General features: G+C 38.9%; 1 protein-coding gene across 2 annotated transcripts in view; it reads left to right on the forward strand.

Moving 5' to 3' along the window:
* The window catches only part of mtmr3 (myotubularin related protein 3), a 35,424-nt gene that overhangs the window by 2,017 nt on the left and 14,281 nt on the right, over positions 1 to 19,126 (forward strand). For both annotated transcript variants that reach the window (XM_030144420.1, XM_030144419.1), the window contains exons 2-13: positions 1,777 to 1,852; positions 3,858 to 3,914; positions 7,091 to 7,180; positions 8,437 to 8,553; positions 13,446 to 13,528; positions 14,849 to 15,015; positions 15,095 to 15,191; positions 15,490 to 15,603; positions 16,474 to 16,664; positions 17,091 to 17,222; positions 17,377 to 17,488; positions 18,916 to 19,111. In XM_030144420.1, coding sequence (XP_030000280.1) covers positions 3,912 to 3,914; positions 7,091 to 7,180; positions 8,437 to 8,553; positions 13,446 to 13,528; positions 14,849 to 15,015; positions 15,095 to 15,191; positions 15,490 to 15,603; positions 16,474 to 16,664; positions 17,091 to 17,222; positions 17,377 to 17,488; positions 18,916 to 19,111 — 1,302 coding nt within the window. In that variant the 5' untranslated portion in view covers positions 1,777 to 1,852; positions 3,858 to 3,911. The remainder of the gene's footprint in view (positions 1 to 1,776; positions 1,853 to 3,857; positions 3,915 to 7,090; positions 7,181 to 8,436; positions 8,554 to 13,445; positions 13,529 to 14,848; positions 15,016 to 15,094; positions 15,192 to 15,489; positions 15,604 to 16,473; positions 16,665 to 17,090; positions 17,223 to 17,376; positions 17,489 to 18,915; positions 19,112 to 19,126) is intronic.

Raw genomic sequence — 19,126 nt, forward strand, 5'->3', positions numbered from 1 at the left:
TCTTGGTCTGTGACATTTTTTTTTAGCTGTATTGTACAGGGCACAGTTAGTCCCAGCTATCACTCAGATCTAGTTAGGCATATGACTCTGCCAAGTATGTGTGCCTGTTAACCAGCTGCTTTGGCAGGTAATCAAGCATTGTGAGGCAATTGTACCTCAAATTATTTTTATCCTACTGTATCAAATATGGCAGATCATTCATTAGGCGACATGGCCACAAAACACAGTTTCTGGAATTTAATATACAAACTGTTTAACAATTACTTAACGATACATTTACATTTATATATTATTAACCCATATTCCTTAAATAGATTTTAAGAATGTACTGCTTTGGCTCTGATGCACACTTTTACACTCAACTTGATTAAAAATTGTACCACTATTTTGTTAATTAAAATTATTAAACTTGAAGAAATGCTTATGGGTCCTTCCTGCACAGTTCCTCTTAAACATTTCAACATCTTACATTATACTTTGTGTTAATCTGGCTTTCGATTCCCACCATTTTAATATTTACTGCAAATGTATATCAGCTCCAGATCAGCCTTCTTGATTACAAATAATTGGTATTCATTCTAAGAAATATATCTAACTAGGGCTGGGTATCCTGGCCAATTTCCATAATCAATTCGATTTCGATTCATAAGGTTCTGAATCGATTAATCACGATTCAATTTCATTCGATCCAATATCGATTCAATTCAGTATTAATTGATTGATTCAGATTAATTTAGTGGTATCAAAGCACAATTTTGAGTTGTAACGTGATTATGTGACTACCGCAGTCATGCAACACATCAATACTGGTATCAATATTGATATTAGAAAGGAAATAAATGACATTTCAGCAGTGAATAGCTAAATCTACTCTTAAATTATGAACGGGACAGGAACGTTCCCATGTTTCTACAGTGGCTCAGAACGGACTTCTTTGTCATCTTTATTCTGTTTTATGGCTGGTGGCTTCTACTCACTTGGGGGGGCGGGGGGGGGGGGGGGGGGGGTTGCGCGCCGTGATTGTTGGTTGGAGCGGGGGTGTGCGCGCTCCGTGATTGTTGGTCAAGTAGCGTAGCAGTCGGACATTGTCATTTTACAATTCCTGTAACTCCATACTCAACCATAGGTGATAGTATGGATCCAAGTTATTATTCCAAGAACGACCGGCTTCCGCGACTCGCCTCGGAGAACCTCCAGTTGGCCAGTTCCTTCACACTGCTTGTTCGAGTTTGTGGCCAGGAGGACCTCCAGCAGAGGGGTTTTCCCCACCCTTCCTTTGCGTCTTTTCCACGCCAGAGCCGTCACCCCGTCTTCCCCAGGGGTTTGCAAGACAGAGTCGGTTGCGCTTCCACGTACTCCAGGTCCTGCTGAAAAATCTATCTCATCCACTATTAATCGATTACGCAAAATTAAAATGAAATCGATCCAAGATCGATTAAATACAATTTTTTTACCCAGCCCTATATCTAACCCCCATGAACTTCATGTTCTTCTTCATTTATTGGTTCACGTGACTGCATGTTTGCTACACTATTGAATTCATGGTTTAAGACAGGCTTTTTTTTCCATTCCATGGCAGAGTTTAAGTGGTATCTCTGAGCTCACATGGAAACCACTTTGACCACTAGTACAGCTATATTTGCCCGAGAATCAAAAGCGCTTCTGTAGCTTAAATGTCTCAGTGAAAAAGTCTGCTGTTGAAAAAAATATAGACAGGTTTGTTGGAGAAACACATTTTGTCATTATTCACTGGCATGTTTGCCTTCATTTCCACAGATTTCCATGTCTTACTTGTGAGAGTTTCCAAACAGTATCACCAAGACTGCTCATCATCCATCACCGATCGTCTGCGGTAAGTCTGAAGTGAACAGCATGCTCCTGCACTATGTGACCTTTTTTCATTCTGGCCTTTTTTGTAGAAATGTCAGCCAGTGGTATTTGTGTAGTGTAACATTGTTTTTATGTCGTGCTCTCAGTGTTTGATGTACCTGACTGAATATAACGTATATTAAAAAAGTATATATGTAAGCTCTACTGAATCATGCATCATTCCCTCAACTTCATCTTATGTCATTTCATACATACTTATTTTTATCCAGAAGCTTAAAATATAATCGTGAGCCAGTATAGAAGTGTGATTTGACTAAAATCACACACAGACGTTATATCCAGGTATGTATTGTGATAAAACAACTATTTTAGTTTAGTAAGTTAGGTTGAGCAAGTGGTTCATACAAAATTGCCCAATGGAAAGGTCTTTTTATTACATTTTGAACGATATACTCAACAAATATAATGTTCTTACTTATTTTTTTTATTTTTCCCCTTGCTTTGTTAAGAACCGTTCTGCAAACTTTTAGTTCAGGTTGTAATAAAATCTCAAAATAAAACTTGAATTAGACATTATGGTTTCAATCTTTAGTTTTACTTTCAAGTTCATTTGCATTTTTCAACACTCAAAGCAGTTCTTAACCATAAAAATAAGCCTATTTACCAGCACATCAAGGTGTACCTAAAAATATTATAGAAATGTATAGAAATTATTTTAATTAAATTAATGTATAGAAAGGTAGTGTCTGACATAATTTGCTAATTGTTTTTGCAAAGTATAGTTTTCAGACCCATATCGGATATTAGAAATTGGAAAATTTATTCATGAGAAATTTATCTAAGACATCGGTGCTACATGTTGCTGCATCAACTATGACAAATACAAATGAAAAAACACTCAATCACACAGTTAGGCCATTGTTCTGGTGCAAAAATAAAAGAACAGAAATGGTTATATAATCAGATGTGCAATGTAATCAAGCCTAAAAAATATCAGAATAAGCTATACTCAGTAAATACATTAACAGTAAAAACACAGGTATTAAAACCACAAGTAAATACATAGTAAATCTAAATAAATGTAATGACTACGCTATATACGCAAGTTAAAATAATTCACCTTAAAGTGCCATAACAGTGCTGCTCAAGAACTGAACTGAACAAAGCTGGTATCTTATTTAGAGGTGCTGTGGGAGTTGGGAGAAAAGAGTGAAATATGTCCTTGTGCTACAGAAAAGAATGAATCTTTAAAAGAGCATACTTTACCATACAACATGCATAACAATAGAATACAATATGAATCGATAAACATTTTCCTATTATCACAGGAGATGTATAAATACATGTTAGGTCACATTTTCCTGATCTAGTAGCAGTCATTTGACTTCCCAAATGAATACTCTAAGGAACTGTGGTCCATTTACACTTCCTGTGCATAAAACATCCTAAATATGGCATGCCAGCAGCCTTCAAAATGCTGCCTTGTCATGGCTTGTTATTTTGGTTAGACATTGTCATCCATGCTCTGTCCAAAGATGTGATGGAGAAGCCTCATGATTTCCTCTTTGGGGGATGGATTTGTGAGGCATTGTACAATTACTGTGGTTAGTAGAAGCTCGTTTACATCAAAGAAACCACCTTATTCCAAGAACAGACATGTAAACCATCTAAGGTCTGAGTCAACAGTATTACACTGGCTGTCTAGGAATGAACAGTGGCGCTTTTTATGAGCTAAACTTGCCAAACTTGATCTGAATTTGGAAATATTTCCAAACCAATCACCAATATGATTTCTCTAAACAAATCTTCTAAATTTTGACTAAATGGTGAGTGGTACAAAATGTAATATAACCTACAAAATAAAAAATGCTGCTTAAGTTCCACAGCTGGTTTTAATTATAATCAATGTTTATTCAACCTGAGAGGAAATGGATTTCAATGTTGAACATATCCCACATAATCCTATAATGATTTTAATTTGTCCTGTGTGTGTGTGTGTTTTTGTTTTTTTGTTTTGTTTTTTGCAGACTGGTCCAGGTCGGAGTTCTTGGTTGGGTGACCCACACTCCTTCACAGGGGCCATGGTAATCTGTTTTCACTGTCTTCATAGTAGAGCTGCAATGATTGATCAGTTGATTATGAAAATAATCTGCAACTGTTTTGGTGATTTAGTAAATTCTGTGATTCAAGCTTCTTAAATTTGAGTGTGTTCTAATTTCTGATGTTTAAATGAGTATTTTTGGTTTGTCGTCCAAACGTATTTGAGGACGTTAGATCGGAGCAACACTGATCAAATGTTTTTTTGTAGACCAACAAATTGATTTGATTCATTCATTTTAAAAATACCTCCATCCCAACTGCCAGTAGACAAAGGCAGGGTGTGGTCGTCACTTCATCGCAGGGTCGATGTATACAGACAAACAACCATTCACAGTGACGTTGACACCTATGGGCAATGTAGATTGACCAATTATCCTGTCAAAGTGCATGTCTTTGGTTAGTGGGAAGAAGCTGGTGTACACACAAACTCCACTCAAAAATTAATTTGATTAATCAGTAAAATAAATAGCAGCCTAAAGGTTCAATTTTATGTGTTTATGTGAAGATTCCATCCATTTCCTACTAGTCTGACATCTCTCTCTGTTGCCGACATCTGTGATAAGACCCTGTATGTTGCCCTAAGTGTGGACGTCTTGGGTCAATTTTTCCAGTGAAAATCCTTGGGTTTGGACTTGTTGTGTAGTGCTTCTCTTGCGTTCTTCTGCAGCTGCACCAGTGTGCAACATCAGATACTGTTAACTTGGAAGTCCAGCGCAAACCGAAACACATGCAAATCCTTCATATTGAACTTTTTATTGACAACAAAGATAGTGGTTGGTTGCAGCCCTACTTCATGCGTGCTTTGGACAGTAACTTGCTATCTGTTCTCTGTCAGGGTGCAGTCTGCAGAATCGGAAACTCTCCATTGATTTCCCTTTTTAATCAGCTCTGTTTACCAGGAAGCAGACGGTTACATCAGCCGCAGCAGAGTCAAAGGTCATCTGGGGCTGCTGCCTAAGCAGGGCTGCTTTCAGTTTAGACTGCAGAAAGTCTGTGCATCTCTGCTTTCTGATAGAACTGTTGGAACAAAATCCATCAGCTGTTGAAACATGTGGATATGTTTTTATGTTCTGCTATGTAGCGCCGGTCTCCCCACGCTGCTCTTCCAGCCTTCGTGACTCTGTACATCAGGGCAGCGGTGGCTCGTGCTGAGCCAGCATTCCACAGGATGTTTAGCTACTGTCCATCCAAGCACCTTAATCTTTCTTTGAATGATGTGCAGACCAAACTCGGCTCCTGACCAAATTCAGACCATGATGCTTTAGTCTGCTGTCGGCTGAAGGCCAGATATTTCTTTACACCACTTTGCCCTTGAGGAAAACTCCTTGACTGCTTGCATATCCATGCCTAGCATTCCCCACTGATAGGAATCCTCTGGGAAACATGTTCGTGTTGCATAAGACTGCTGTGTGACCACAGACATTTGGTCATTATGCAGAGCCATAGATTCTTGGTGAAAATCACTTTGAAATTAAGAGGTCCATAATTTTATCTGGTCAAAATAAGATTGAAATCTCTTCTTTTTTCAGGGTCTTGTGTAAATGAATTCCTGTGATGATCCCATTCGATAGCTAAGAATGCTGAGGTTACTGGCATTTGTAACCCTGTAGCTTGTCGTACAGGGAGTAATTACAGTAAATCAGCCTGGGTTACACATAGTGGTGTGGGCGTGGAGGATAAGACAGCGACACAAAGCAGCATAAATTCAACACTGTAGCTGGTTTTAAGTCAGCTCTTAGTTACAACAAGGACTGTGACACTTCCCCTATTCCAGATAATGTAGAAAGGAACCAGATGTTATTGTGTCTGCAAATATTCAGCTTATCAAAGAAGTAACAATACTTTGTCCCCTGTAGCTCCAACTGAAGTGGCATTTAAACACTCAACTATTCCTGCTGAGCAGCTCAGTATTCAAAGGTGTCACCTGTAAATATCTGTAATTGTAAGGATTGGATATACTTTCAGTGTTACCGATTCCCAATCTGCTTATTTAGTCCGATTCTTATAGGTTGTGAAGGTGGAAAAACATTCCTATGTTGAACTGTAGCAGGAGTGTTTTTCTCTTCATTTATAAAATGTATTACTCATTCTTGTAAGGAATGACAAAACACCTGTTGCTAAAACAATTTAAATAAGTACATTGCTAATATTAAAATACACAGTACTATATAATTAGTGTTCAGTTTAAAGGAATTGTAATTTCTGGGAAAGAACTACAGATATTTGTACTTACTGTTTTTGCTGCTAAACAGAACAGAGCTGCCAAACAAATTTTCATTGTTCCTGTGACGGTGACAATAAAGTTCTATTCTATTCTGTATTACTGCTCTTTGATGTTATGTTTTTATGGCTGACACATTGAACAAGGTGCATTTGGTAGGTGAAATGTTTGCATGCCCACGGTGATGTGTGGCACCTGATTTTTCATTTATTGTGTTTCAGGTCGTCTTTTTCTGTGTGTTTATGAAAGATATACATATAGTGGTGACAAGGAAAATGCAGTTTGCTTGTGTGCGCCAGTTCTGTCAGCATTTTCATCCTTGCTTTAATCACCCTTACTGCCAGTGTTTTTTGTTTCATTTTGCTGTCTCATGATGTATATTCTTTTTTTTTTTTTTTTTTTTTTTTTGTGAGGCCAAGTCAAATGTTTGAGCTTCTGCTGAAGTCGGTCATGCTACCGGATGTCAACAGAAGTGTCTCTTCTCACATGCTTTGTTGACAAACTGAGTAAAAAAATGACGTGACGTTGGTTTGTGCAGCTTTGACGGACTGTAAAATGCTCACTGTACTTAGTTAAGGAATGTCTCTGAAATTTTAAGTGAAAGTTTGAAATGGGGAAGCAAATGTTGTGAAATTCTGTCCCAATACCTGACAAAAATACCAATTTTGTTTCGTTTAAGATTTATTTCCTCTTTCATTCCTTGAAAACAAGGATAGTTTAGAAACAAGAAAAATAATTGAACACTTTCAAACCCTTTCAGGCACAGAGTTTAATAATCAAATGCATGAATTGATCTTTAATATTACATGACTTATAAACCTCATATTGTGTCCTGTCATTCCATGTGAGAGAAGGTCAATGGCCCATACAGACATTTCTGTGTACAGTGTTTGCATTACAGTTGTACTATTTCAGAGTTAACATGTCTTTTCTCAACAGGAGGAGGAGGGCCAGCAGAGCTTGGAGTGTATCCAGGCCAATCAGATCTTTCCCAAGAAGTCCCCCGTCCTGGAGGAGGAAAACATGCAGGTGAGTAAGCCCACTGCTGCTTAAATGACACTGTAAATCTTGGTGAAGCTCACAGTTGTGTGTAAATATGTGTGTCTGCAAGTGCCTTCTCAATAGACGGTTACATAATCCTGACACATGTGACTCTAGTTCACTTTCATTCCAAGTCTGAGCAAAATTAAAGTTTCAAAGGTCGGTCTGAAAATAACACTTCATCGTCTTACTATTGTGTTGAGGAAAATAGTAAGCGCACTGCTGGCTGTAGTTGAGCTTAATGTGAAGAAAGAAACGTTTGTGTTTAGGTCAACTCGGGCCGTCTATTTCTGTACTTCATTGTGTTAAAATAAGCCAATTGCTAATTTTTGGAAGTTGTAGTTTTTAATTGTTGAGCTCTGAAACCTCTAATACTCACTGAGAAGCCTGGTGAGCATTACTAAAAGGTTACAAGGATTATTTTCTCCAAGAGCTACCATAAGGTCAAAGTAGGGAAAGTGGAAAGGTTTCGGGTTTTTTTTCTAAAATTACGAAAGGTTAATGTTGAGTTTCTTACTGTGAAAAAGGTTGTATTGTAACAAAGTTTTTAAAAACTACAATTAATAATTTGCCTCAAACAAAAAGTAGGTAAATTATTTATTTATTTATTTATTTAAACTAAAGTTTCACTTCAGTTTGAAGTCATTTAACTTTTTTTAAAATTACAAATTCTTAATTGAATTCTTTAATTGGACTTTTTTTCAGCTCCTGTAAATTAAGGCTGTACTGACAATACCTGGAAAATGTTAAACTAGTAAATATGGATATAGAAATAAGACTACTTATACTGTTATAAAACTGAAACTAAACTTAAAGATGAAATAAAAACTCTCTTTAAAACTTTCTGTCACCTACCTGCACATAGGGGCAAGCTGAATCCATGACTCTTGTATTTACTACTAATGTAGTGAGAAATAAAATATTGCTGATGTCAGAAATTCCAAGTTTATTATCCTGCAAAAGTGCTTTGAATGGGGAAAAACACCTGTGTGCTGAAACTTAAAATGAAAGAGTTGGACAACTTACGACGAACTGCTCACAGTATAAAATGAAGAGAATCTGAAAAAGAAAAGTTTTGATCGATGTCCATTCCTTACCTGCACGAAAGAACCTATTTTTATCTTAACAGTTTACAAAGTGCACTGACTCTACTGAACCACGCCACATCCGTCTGTGTACCACTGTCACTGCTGATTTGTGTCTCTGCAGTTTCTTTGAAATGTTTAATCTCCCGCTGTCACTAGGTGCCCTTTCCTGAGCTGCATGGGGAGTTCACAGAGTATGTGGGGAGAGCAGAGGACGCCATCATCGCAATGTCCAACTACCGCCTACACATCAAGTTCAAAGAGTCTGTTGTCAATGTAAGTAACTCTGTGAAGTGACCAGAGAGATTCTCCTCGTGCATATATGAGTGGAGAGCAGCCATCGCACAGCTCAAAATAACTGAAGAATGAACTACATTGTCTCTACTCGACGCTGTGTGAAAGTGCGCTTTAGTGCTTGTGAATGGACAGAGCTGGGGCCATTGTGCCAGCGCTGTGTTGACCGGGCCATTCAGAGCTGATCTGCACTGGCAGAAGCGCCGCGTGACTCTTCATCACCTCTGTTTCTACACCCGCCTGCCCGCTTTGCTTTCTCTCTGCACTCGCCGTTGCCATGGTTGCAGCAGTTCTAGAGGGGATGCATAACAGTCGTGCCCTCTCTCTCTGTGTCTTTTCACAGCGCTGAGAGATAGCCCAGCTCTGTTACCCAAGTGTGGTCACTTTCTAAAAAAAGATGCACTATATCACTGCACTGTACTGAGTTTAAACTAGATTTCGTTCTCGGTACTTTGCTGAAAGCCCAACCCACGGTTGACAGGTGAGGAAGATGGGTGATTATGTACCAATCATCTCTTAAGTAGTCGCATTCTGCCAAAAAGTGCAGTTTTTTCTACAGTGTGGGCTAATTGTGTAGCTGCAAGTTACTGCCACATGCAAGAAGTCAAAAGTGCTTTTATTGAAACAGACTGGAATCAAAATAAAAAGTGAAAGTGTTTTCTTGCCTGTTAGAAAATAAACAGCTGCAAAATTGATATATTAGGAAAAAGCTGTTTATTTTCTTAGACGTATAAGTCTAATTCATCATATTTGTTAGTTTTTCTTTTTTTTTTTTTTGCCGATGGGGATTGTACATATCTTGTGTCTTATGACACCTCATGTAGGATCTTATGTTGGATTTTCAGTGTTTTTATCAGAACCACCCCTCTATGCATCCTTGTCTCAATGCACATACAGAGGCTATCTAAAAACAGTACAAAATCATCATTTCACGACTGTTTACATGAAGCGTGGAGCTCTAAAGTGTCTCAAATTGTTGTAATTTGAGGAGACTGAACTATGTCCCACCTTCTTCACCACTGAGATGTGAGAGCAGCAAAGCTGTGCAATGACAAATCATGTGCTACAAGGAAACACTTTCAGTAGTTTTAATTCCTCCTCCTCTTATAAACTATAGCTCTAATAGAGGGTATGCATATACATCACTTCCTCCCCAGGCCACACCCCTCTAAGTCAGACTGAGTGGCAAAAACCAACCTGCTCAACATGACGGAGTATAGCAGTAAACACAGCAAGACCGAGAAAATGTGAAATATGAAATTAAATTAAGGACAATTGGACTCGACGTGGATCCGTATGAGCTACCAAAGAACAAGTGGTCCACAAACATTGGCATGTGGCCCGAAATCACGTATCCGGACATCCAGGGTGTAGGGGATCATCGCTATTTTTACCTGAAACTAATATACTTGGTTTCATCATTACTGACAACCAGGAGCTAAAACTAGGGCCCAGAACCAGCTGATCCAAAGTGCATTTACAGTAGACCATGTACTGACCCCAGTGAATATAAGCATGATCTACTGGGACTGAGGAGATTTACGTCTAGTTCATATCAAGTACTTTATACAACACAGATGCTACTGCTGTGGACCAGCAGGGCACGACTTTATTCTTGTAAATTAAGATATTTTTCCCCACCTGTTTTTAAATTACGACATTATTCTTGTAATATTATGGTTTTATTGTCCGAATATGATTACTTTAATCTCATAAACGATGACATTTTTATGAGTTTTTTTTTGTAACTATGACTTTATTCCCATAACATTGTGATTCTTTTTGTATTCAACTTCATTATCATAAAATTATGGGTTTTATATCAATATTTTATGACTTGATACTCGTAGTGACAAGTGTTTTTGTTTTCTCATGTGGCCCTAATACGCCGTCGTAGCTTTGGGCTCAAGTACCCCCATATTTGAAAAACTGGGTTAGCCTTAGTTTAAGTTAGTTTACAAATCATGTAGGAGCACAAGGTTCATAATCACAAAATGAAGGCAAAAATCATGAAAGATGTGATCATGAAACCAAGAGCTTTACTAAGAAGTAACATTAGCCAAAACAATACGTAATTTAAGGTATGATTTTACTGAAATACAGCATAAATTAATGTTACCTGACAAGAAACGGGATCCACAAACCTAGATTGGTTTCCTGGATTTGTGGATCCATCTACTTCTCTTTTCTTTGTCTTTCGGTGTCTGTAAAACGATAGCTCCGACTGCTTTTCAAACCTGTTCATACAATTAATCGCACAACAGCTCTTCCCCATTTTTTATTAAATATTGTTCTTAAGTTTAGACAGTATTGAAGCCAATGCTGCTACTCTACTCCCTCTTTCTGCCACTCAGTGGGCGTAACCGCAGTGACTTCCACTAGCGGTGATGTCACATGCATACCCTCTATAACACAAGAGAACTACCCTAAACACCAAGTTGACCAAATAAAATGATACTAGTTGTTTTTTCTAATTGTCAGCTTCATTAGTTCTTTTTTGCTGAAGTTTCCCTTTTTTTGCATGGTCACATTGTATTTTAAATGCGACTACTATCAGACTCTTGTGTGAAGAGAATTCTGATGTCTGTTGCCTTTCGATGATGTAAAAGTCGGATGGAATGCAACATGACTGGACAGACTGAAGTTGCATTGCAAAACATCAGATATGTAGGACCACATGAAAGTGTTTTGGGTCTGATTTGGAAAAAATTGGATTTGTGCTAAAAAAAAATATCAGTCACATTTGGACAAAAAAGTCCAATTTGGGCCACTTTTACCTGTGTAAACGAAACATTAGATTAAATATTCAGTACATCCCACAGTGTGATTCTGTAGGTGATGAGACCGTCACATGCTTATCATGAACTGCGGTTCTAGTTGGTGTTTTCTGTTTATAAAGCCTCTGCTCTCATCTGAAAGACCCAGTATTGTCCTCACCCACATTTGGACAGGTTGATGAGGCATGTGCATCACATGGCAGAGCTGTTGGAGCTGGTAAACCGGGGGCGGGAGGTGCAGGAAGAGAGCGAGAGGCAGTTAACAAGCAGCCCAGGAATTTTGATGGCGGCCAGATTAGGGATGTAGATTAGAGAGCAGGAATTAAGTTACAGCAGCTGGATGGGAGAACATCCGGCGTGTGCTGCGATCACAGCCCTACTCAGACCAATTACACCCCCCAAAAATGCATCACTTTGACTTTTGTTCTGTCTTGTTTTGGACAGCAGAGTTGTTGTTGTGAGGTGTCAGTAAGTACCCATCAGAGCTGCACGGCGTGGAGTGGTTGACTTGACTGTAAAATGTCTGTGTGCTTGTCTGTTAACCGGCTGGTGTCTAGAGGAGTTGTGTCCTGCTTGTTTATCCTGTTTGACTTCAGGTGCTGGTTTAAAAAGACATGATGGAAAAGTGTGTATGGGAAAATATACACAAAGTATTAAAGCTTCTACCTTTTAACACAGCCTTTACAGAACATCTAACACAGTATTAGGAGCTGGACCTGCTGATGACTGACAAACTTTCTCACTTAGAAATTACATTCCTGTATAAGTAAATTTCAACTGCAAATAGGTTGTTGTAATAGTGTCCACCTGTAATATGTTTTATTACAAAACGGTAACGGGTAATGTACAAGAAGCTAGTCAGTATTGTAAAAAGAAATCAGTCGTGGTGATGCTTACTTCATCAACTTAAGTTTATTTTACACTTCTCACCAGCTGTTTCAATACATTATCTTGCTTAAATAGGTTGACAAGGAATGGATATGAAACATGTGACTAAAAGATTTTATTGCTTCTGCTAAATACAATTACAGATTAACACTCATTCAGAAACAGCCAGAGCCAATTGTGCTGTCAATTAATATAATTTCCATATGGCTAAAGTATTGATGACTGTAAAAGTTTGAGTGATGTATTTCTGCAGTTTTCCATCAACAGAACTGCTAGCATGTCTTTGTGGCCTTGTTATAATGATGATATCATTCAACTTTTATTTTATGGATGTCTTTGGAAGGTGGATGCTTGTCTTAATAAAAAAATAAATAAAATAAGATCAAGCTGTAATAGAAAACACACATTTTATTTATTGATGTTTAACCAAACTCAGACCTTTTCCGGAGCTTAACTAAATCTGTAATTATATGAATATAAACTTTGCAACAGTTAGCATGTGAACTCCATACTTGGATTTGTAATTGTTTTTTTTTTGTTTTTTTTTATGCTGGAATGTAATTTCTGTGAGCTGAGCATTGTGCATGACTATGCACTGAGCCACACCTTTTTTCTTTAACAAAAGCCTGCTGCACAACTGAAAAATTCTCTTAGCTCATTAGCAGAGCTTAGTCAAAAGCAGCAGAGTTATTTCGCTGCAGTATTCGAAGCATGCAGTTAAGTCATAAGCACATGACGATTCTGTACTTTGGATGCTATTTGCCTATAAAGATAATAACACTGTAACTTCACGCCAGAAAGGAAATGCAAATATACACTCACAGGATCTGTTATTGAGTCACTTTGTGCTCCCATACTGAAGTTAAGAAGATTATGTACATTAACAGAGCTCAGAGGGACTTGGTGTGGTGAGACTAAATTAATGGGCGCGCACCTGGATGAATAATCGGTTTCATTTTTAGGACCACGTGCGTGAATGATTTGATTTATACAGTGAAGATCAAACTGTGACTGCAGCACACAGAGCTGATTGTTGGCATGAACGTACCTTACTGTTGACCTTTTTACTACTTTGCTAAATAGCGTGCAGTCTTCCACACTACTCTTACTGACTGCATGTGCTTGGTTGGTACATATTCGACATACTTGGCCTGTAATGTTTTTGTCAGATTGTTGTAGAACTGATATTCCTTCTCTGTCGCCCTGCAGGTTCCCCTTCAGCTCATAGAGAGTGTGGAGTGTCGGGATATGTTCCAGCTGCATGTCACCTGTAAGGACTGCAAAATCGTCAGGTACGGCGCAAAAAAGTACTGAAGCACATCTTTTAACTTTTACAAATCTTGGTGATGGAGGTTGACAATGAAAGATGTATACCAGATGGATTAAAGTTAGCATGCATTTAATTCAGCTCTAATTAAAGGTTTTTGTTTCTCCTTGTTTTATTTAGTAGTTAATACATTAACATATTAACTGTTTACATCCACACTAACACTCCTACTCTTACAGTATTCTGAATTTTACGGATCTTGCAAACTGCACTCTTGCATATTTTGAATATATCCTTTTTCTAAATCTAGCTTCTTCTGATGTGGGGTTTGCTGATAATATTCAGGTTTTAACATTAGAACCTCCTGGGGTTGGTACATACCCAAAACCACCAAACATGTGAAATGTATCCCTCTAGACTATAATAATTCACCACGAAATGTTTAAACTCTTAACATAATTTGTGTTTAAGTGTGTTTACAGTAACAGTATCTTTATGAAGACTAGTTGCTCTGCAGGGCTGTCATTTATTTTTAGTGTCTTTCTTAGACTCATTTGTACCAGTAGAAGAAAAGATTTTCTTATTTGTGTGTTTCCTAAGACATTTACCTATTATACAGTGTTATAAATGACTTGAGTTTTAAGCTCATGTTCTAACAAGTATAATTGCCAAAAGCTTTTTTGCACTGTTTGATTACAATGTCTATGCTTTTCCACACAGCAAGTTAATTTAAGTAGACGACACAGCGCTGACTGTAAACAGGCTAACAGTTTATAACACTTGGCGTAAAGCAAAGCCCATATTTTTGACAGGCAAAAGAAACACACCTACTGTTAAACATTTAACAGTTTTCGAAATAAAAGGAGGCAGTGTTTACACAGTTGAATGTAGTTCACCAGTGAAAACATCTTAAATCTTATTATTAGTAGAATTTTCATTTATATCAGCTTTGTAAACAGCTTGATGTCTCACACAATATGGACAAAAAGTGGATGTTTGGTGCAGAAATGGTCATTGGTGATAGCTGGTGTTTGTAAAAGTTAACAATTTGTGATGAACAGTTATGATGTTGTCAAGTACGTTATCGACTTCCAAAGAAGACTCATACTGTTATGGTTTCCATGTTAGAACACAATATTCTTGCTTTAAAAATATTTTGAAATATTAAGCTGTTTTTTTCCCTGTCAGACAAAAGCCTCTATATGAAAGAGATTCAAGCAGCAGCAGCTGTTCACTCAAAAATTTAATAATCCATGCATGGTCTTTAATTACTGGAGCTTCATGGTAAACTCGTGAACCTTTCAGTCTACATTTGTATTCATGTGCTTCTCTTTTGATTCCCCAGGTGTCAGTTCACCACCTTTGAGCAGTGTCAGGAATGGTTGAAACGTCTAAACGCTGTAGTGCGCCCTCCGTCTCGCCTGGAGGACCTGTTCTCCTTCGCCTTCCACGCCTGGTGCATGGAGGTGTACGCAGGGGAGAAGGAGCAGCACGGCGAGCTGTGCAGACCGGGTACTGTACCTCTCACATGTCCTCGTATAACCCTATCAGGACCTCTGCTCCACTCTTATCAGTCATCTGTGTTCCGCAGGTGAACATGTAACCTCCTGGTTCAAGAACGAGGTGGAGAGGATGGGCTTTGACACTCAAAACGCCTGGAGGATATCTGACATCAACAGCAAGTTTAGGTAATAGCAGCTTTCATTCAGGATACAAAACCGGCTGCTGTGCTGATTTCCGTGACTCCCAGCGAGAAGACAGATCCCGTCTCTTGCTTTCTTTGGCATACAGCACAAGTCAGTGTGTGTTAGACAGTGGGTGGTTGTGTTATTGTACTCCACCGGTGCTTCGCCCTGGGCAGATAAGGACCCAGCCCAGGATTAGGTGTCTGTAGACAGAGACTTTGTTGATCTATCACAGATTTCTGATGATCCCTGTGCGTCTCTTGGTTAACCGTTGCTCTCTCCGTCCCTTGGTACTGCTCAGGCTTTGCCACAGCTACCCTCAGCAGCTCCTGGTGCCAGCCTGGATCACAGATAAGGAGCTGGAAAATGTGGCAGCCTTTCGATCCTGGAAGAGGTTTCCTGCTGTGGTTTATAGGTCGGTGTTTGTTTCACCCTGGCTTCCTCAAGCCAGCAACTGAGCTTGTTTATTACCACACAGCACTGACAGCCACCGTCATGTTCAGACCAGCTTTAATGATAAACCTTTTCAAAGATTTTATCTTTAATAGCGTTTACAAGACATCGTTTACTTTGGCAACAAAAACCATAACATACAGCTTATTGCTAATGGATTACTCCCTGTAGGCTACATTTTTCTGTCTTCCTCCCTTCAGAATGTTTCAACACTACTGAGAATGTTGACCAATAACTCACAACATGTTAGTTTTTAATATAACAACCATGTGTTTGAAGTTCTTTAATGCTTTTTTTTGCTAGAACTAGTGCTGGGAAAAATATTAAATTTCTTTTTTTGAACATTATGAACATTGTAAATCTATAACTGTACAGCACATATAGCATAACAAATAATTTTTTTGTAATACATGTAATGTGAATGTGTTTCTCCATTTGTTACAAATACTGCCTGTGTTAATAATGAATAATGCATTACATATTGTCATGTGTCATGACCCTGAAAATTGTTATGGATACTTAACATAATATTCTATATGAACATATCATTAGCCTTATTTCAGAATTGCCTAAGTCCTATTATTGGCCAAATCTGTGTAACTTTAGTCTCGTAACACTGCTGCTTCATTTTGCATCATTGGCTAAATCCTAAAAAAAAGTCTTGACTTCATGCTATGCTAATTATGCTATGAAGCTAACAGTATCACACTACCCTACTTTTTGTCATAAAACAAGTACAATGATTCAAGTCAAAGATTCCAGCCATCTGTCATTTCTTTGTCAGACTGATTTCTCTTAAAACATGAGAACAAATCTTGTCCCTCCTCCACAGGCACCTGAGCACAGGGGCTGTGATCGCCCGATGTGGCCAGCCAGAGGTCAGCTGGTGGGGCTGGAGGAACGCCGACGACGAGCACCTGGTTCAGTCCATTGCCAAAGCCTGCGCTGTGGATGGCAGCTCCCGCAAACACCTTCCCAATGGCAACTACACCAACGGCTCAGAACTGACCGACACTGACTTTGGTTAGTGCCTCATCTTTTACTACTTCATCACTGACATACTTGGACGCACCTGCACTTGTAAACAAATGGCAGCATATGGACACTGTCGGCGCTGAGGTAATGCTATCTGAGTGAATTTGCAGCAGACTGTTGTGCAATCTGGCCTGTTGAGGCTCGTCTAAATCAGCAGACACAGCAACTTTCTACAGCAGATATTGTCTGAAGGATACGTCTCCTTGGCATCTTGTTTTCGATCTCAGCCATATCTTCCACTCTTGCGTGGGACTTTTATGGCCTCAAAAAATGCAAACATTAAAGCCGTCTCATAGCAGGGTAAACAACAAGAAATAATTGTATTGCTTTGTATGTATAGAAATGCTGTCATTCATTATTACCTTCTGTGCAAACACTTAAATTGAGAGACTTACAACAACTTATCTGTTTCAGAATCCTCCATGACCAACAGCTCTGAGGTGGAAACTCTTGCCATCCAGCCTCACAAGTTACTGATCCTGGATGCCCGGTCCTATGCTGCCGCTGTAGCCAACAGGGCCAAGGGAGGAGGCTGTGAATGCCCAGGTAGGTCTTTTCAGTTCAGTCCCTGGGCTTCAGCACAATTAGGTCAACCTGTTCTGTGGATTCAGCAGCTCTGTTAACCCTAAACAATTGTTCTCCGGGCTAAAATTAAAATCTCCCCCAGGTTTTATTAACCTTTGATTTACTGCTGTTCCAGAGTACTATCCCAACTGTGAGGTTGCGTTCATGAGCATGGCCAACATCCACACCATCCGCAAGAGTTTCCAGTCTCTGCGTTTCCTCTGCACTCAGATGCCTGATCCAGCCAAGTGAGTTTTTTTTTTTTTTTGCCTCCAGCAGTGCCTCCAGCTTCACCCAGTTACTACTCTACAGCTCTGCAGGCTCAAACTATTAAACGTCCCAAGCAGTGGTGGAGTAACTAGAAGTAATACAGCAGTAATAATAGTATGGGTGTAGTTACAACTGTGTAGCTGTTAGCCAAACATCTGTGCCTGATTTTAGAATGTTTGTCCCAGGCCCGAGTGGAGAATCTTTCCATCTGCTCTCTCAGATATGACAATACAGTGATTGAAGCAAAAACTGGATTAAGGGAAAGTGGGGAAAAGGGTTTGGAAGATCAGATCAAAAGACAAAAACAGACTCAGAAGAATCCTCTAGATCTTTGCTCAGTGTTTTATAGGGTGCTACATATTCTTACTCACTGGCCTCATTACCGAAAGCTAAAATAAATGAAATCGTTTTACATAATAACTTAATTTGTCATGTCTGTGAAATCAAATCTGTCAGAGGAAGTCCTTTCAGAAGCCTGTTTGTCACATACAACCCCAGCATGTTATTAACCATGTAGAATAATAACCCAAATAAGATAAGTCAAGTGGAACATTAACTGGTAATTAAAGCAGGTCAGGGTGCATACATCACTACGGCTGCTTACGTAATGTTTAGAAACAGAATGTTATAAGATGTGACCTACTTTGTTTCAGTTTATGAAACACTTACTCCAATTAACATAAAGCTGTGTAAGATGCAGTTCGGCAATCAGAGGGCAAAAAAAAAGCTACTGCTAGATCGCCAGCTAATAAAGTTTTAATTGCTGGCAAAGTTGCCTGCAGATACTAACATTTAACTTTTATTTGGGTCATATCTGAATAGCTGACACATGTTGAGGGGTTACTGAAAATGGCAAGAATACAGTGAAAGATATTCTGTCAAAGTACAGTTAGGCCTGTATTTCCTTTTTAAACTGAGTGATAATCCATAATGGGCTGTTGTTTTTTGCAAACATCTCCAATGAAACTACTAGTTGGATTAATTTCAAATTTTTTGATGTACTGTCCTCAGGGCAATGTCTACAAAGTTTGTTCACAGTTGAGATATTTAGATTTTTGATTTTTTGACAAATTTTTGAAATATCAAAAAAATTGCCTTTACTTATAATGAGCCATATTTTGATTGCTTATAACATCGAAATGGTTATAGATGTCAGTATAGTTACAATTGAGCACTGATGGGAAGTCATATATGGATTTTCATTTAATTACTTGAGTTATCCTCCAGTGAAAGTACCACCCACTTCTATTGGGAGATTGATCTCCTGCAGCAACATCACAAAACTCTAACAGTGGCAGAACATGACAACCTTGCCAATTCAAGTTGTCTTGATAGAAGAAGCCGGCGAACTATAGAGCCATTCAACCTGTTTTTTTATTTTCGACTGATGTGTTTGCCCTCGCAGCTGGCTTTCTGCTCTGGAGGGCACCAAGTGGCTGCAACACCTGTCTCTGCTGCTGAAGGCGGCGCTGCTCGTCGTGAATGCTGTGGACCGTGACCACAGGCCTGTGCTGGTGCACTGCTCCGATGGCTGGGACCGCACCCCTCAGATTGTTGCATTGTCCAAACTGCTGTTGGATCCGTACTACCGCACTATAGAGGTACAGATCCTCATT

This window comes from Sphaeramia orbicularis, chromosome 9, assembly GCF_902148855.1.
Source record: "Sphaeramia orbicularis chromosome 9, fSphaOr1.1, whole genome shotgun sequence".
Taxonomy (NCBI): domain Eukaryota; kingdom Metazoa; phylum Chordata; class Actinopteri; order Kurtiformes; family Apogonidae; genus Sphaeramia; species Sphaeramia orbicularis.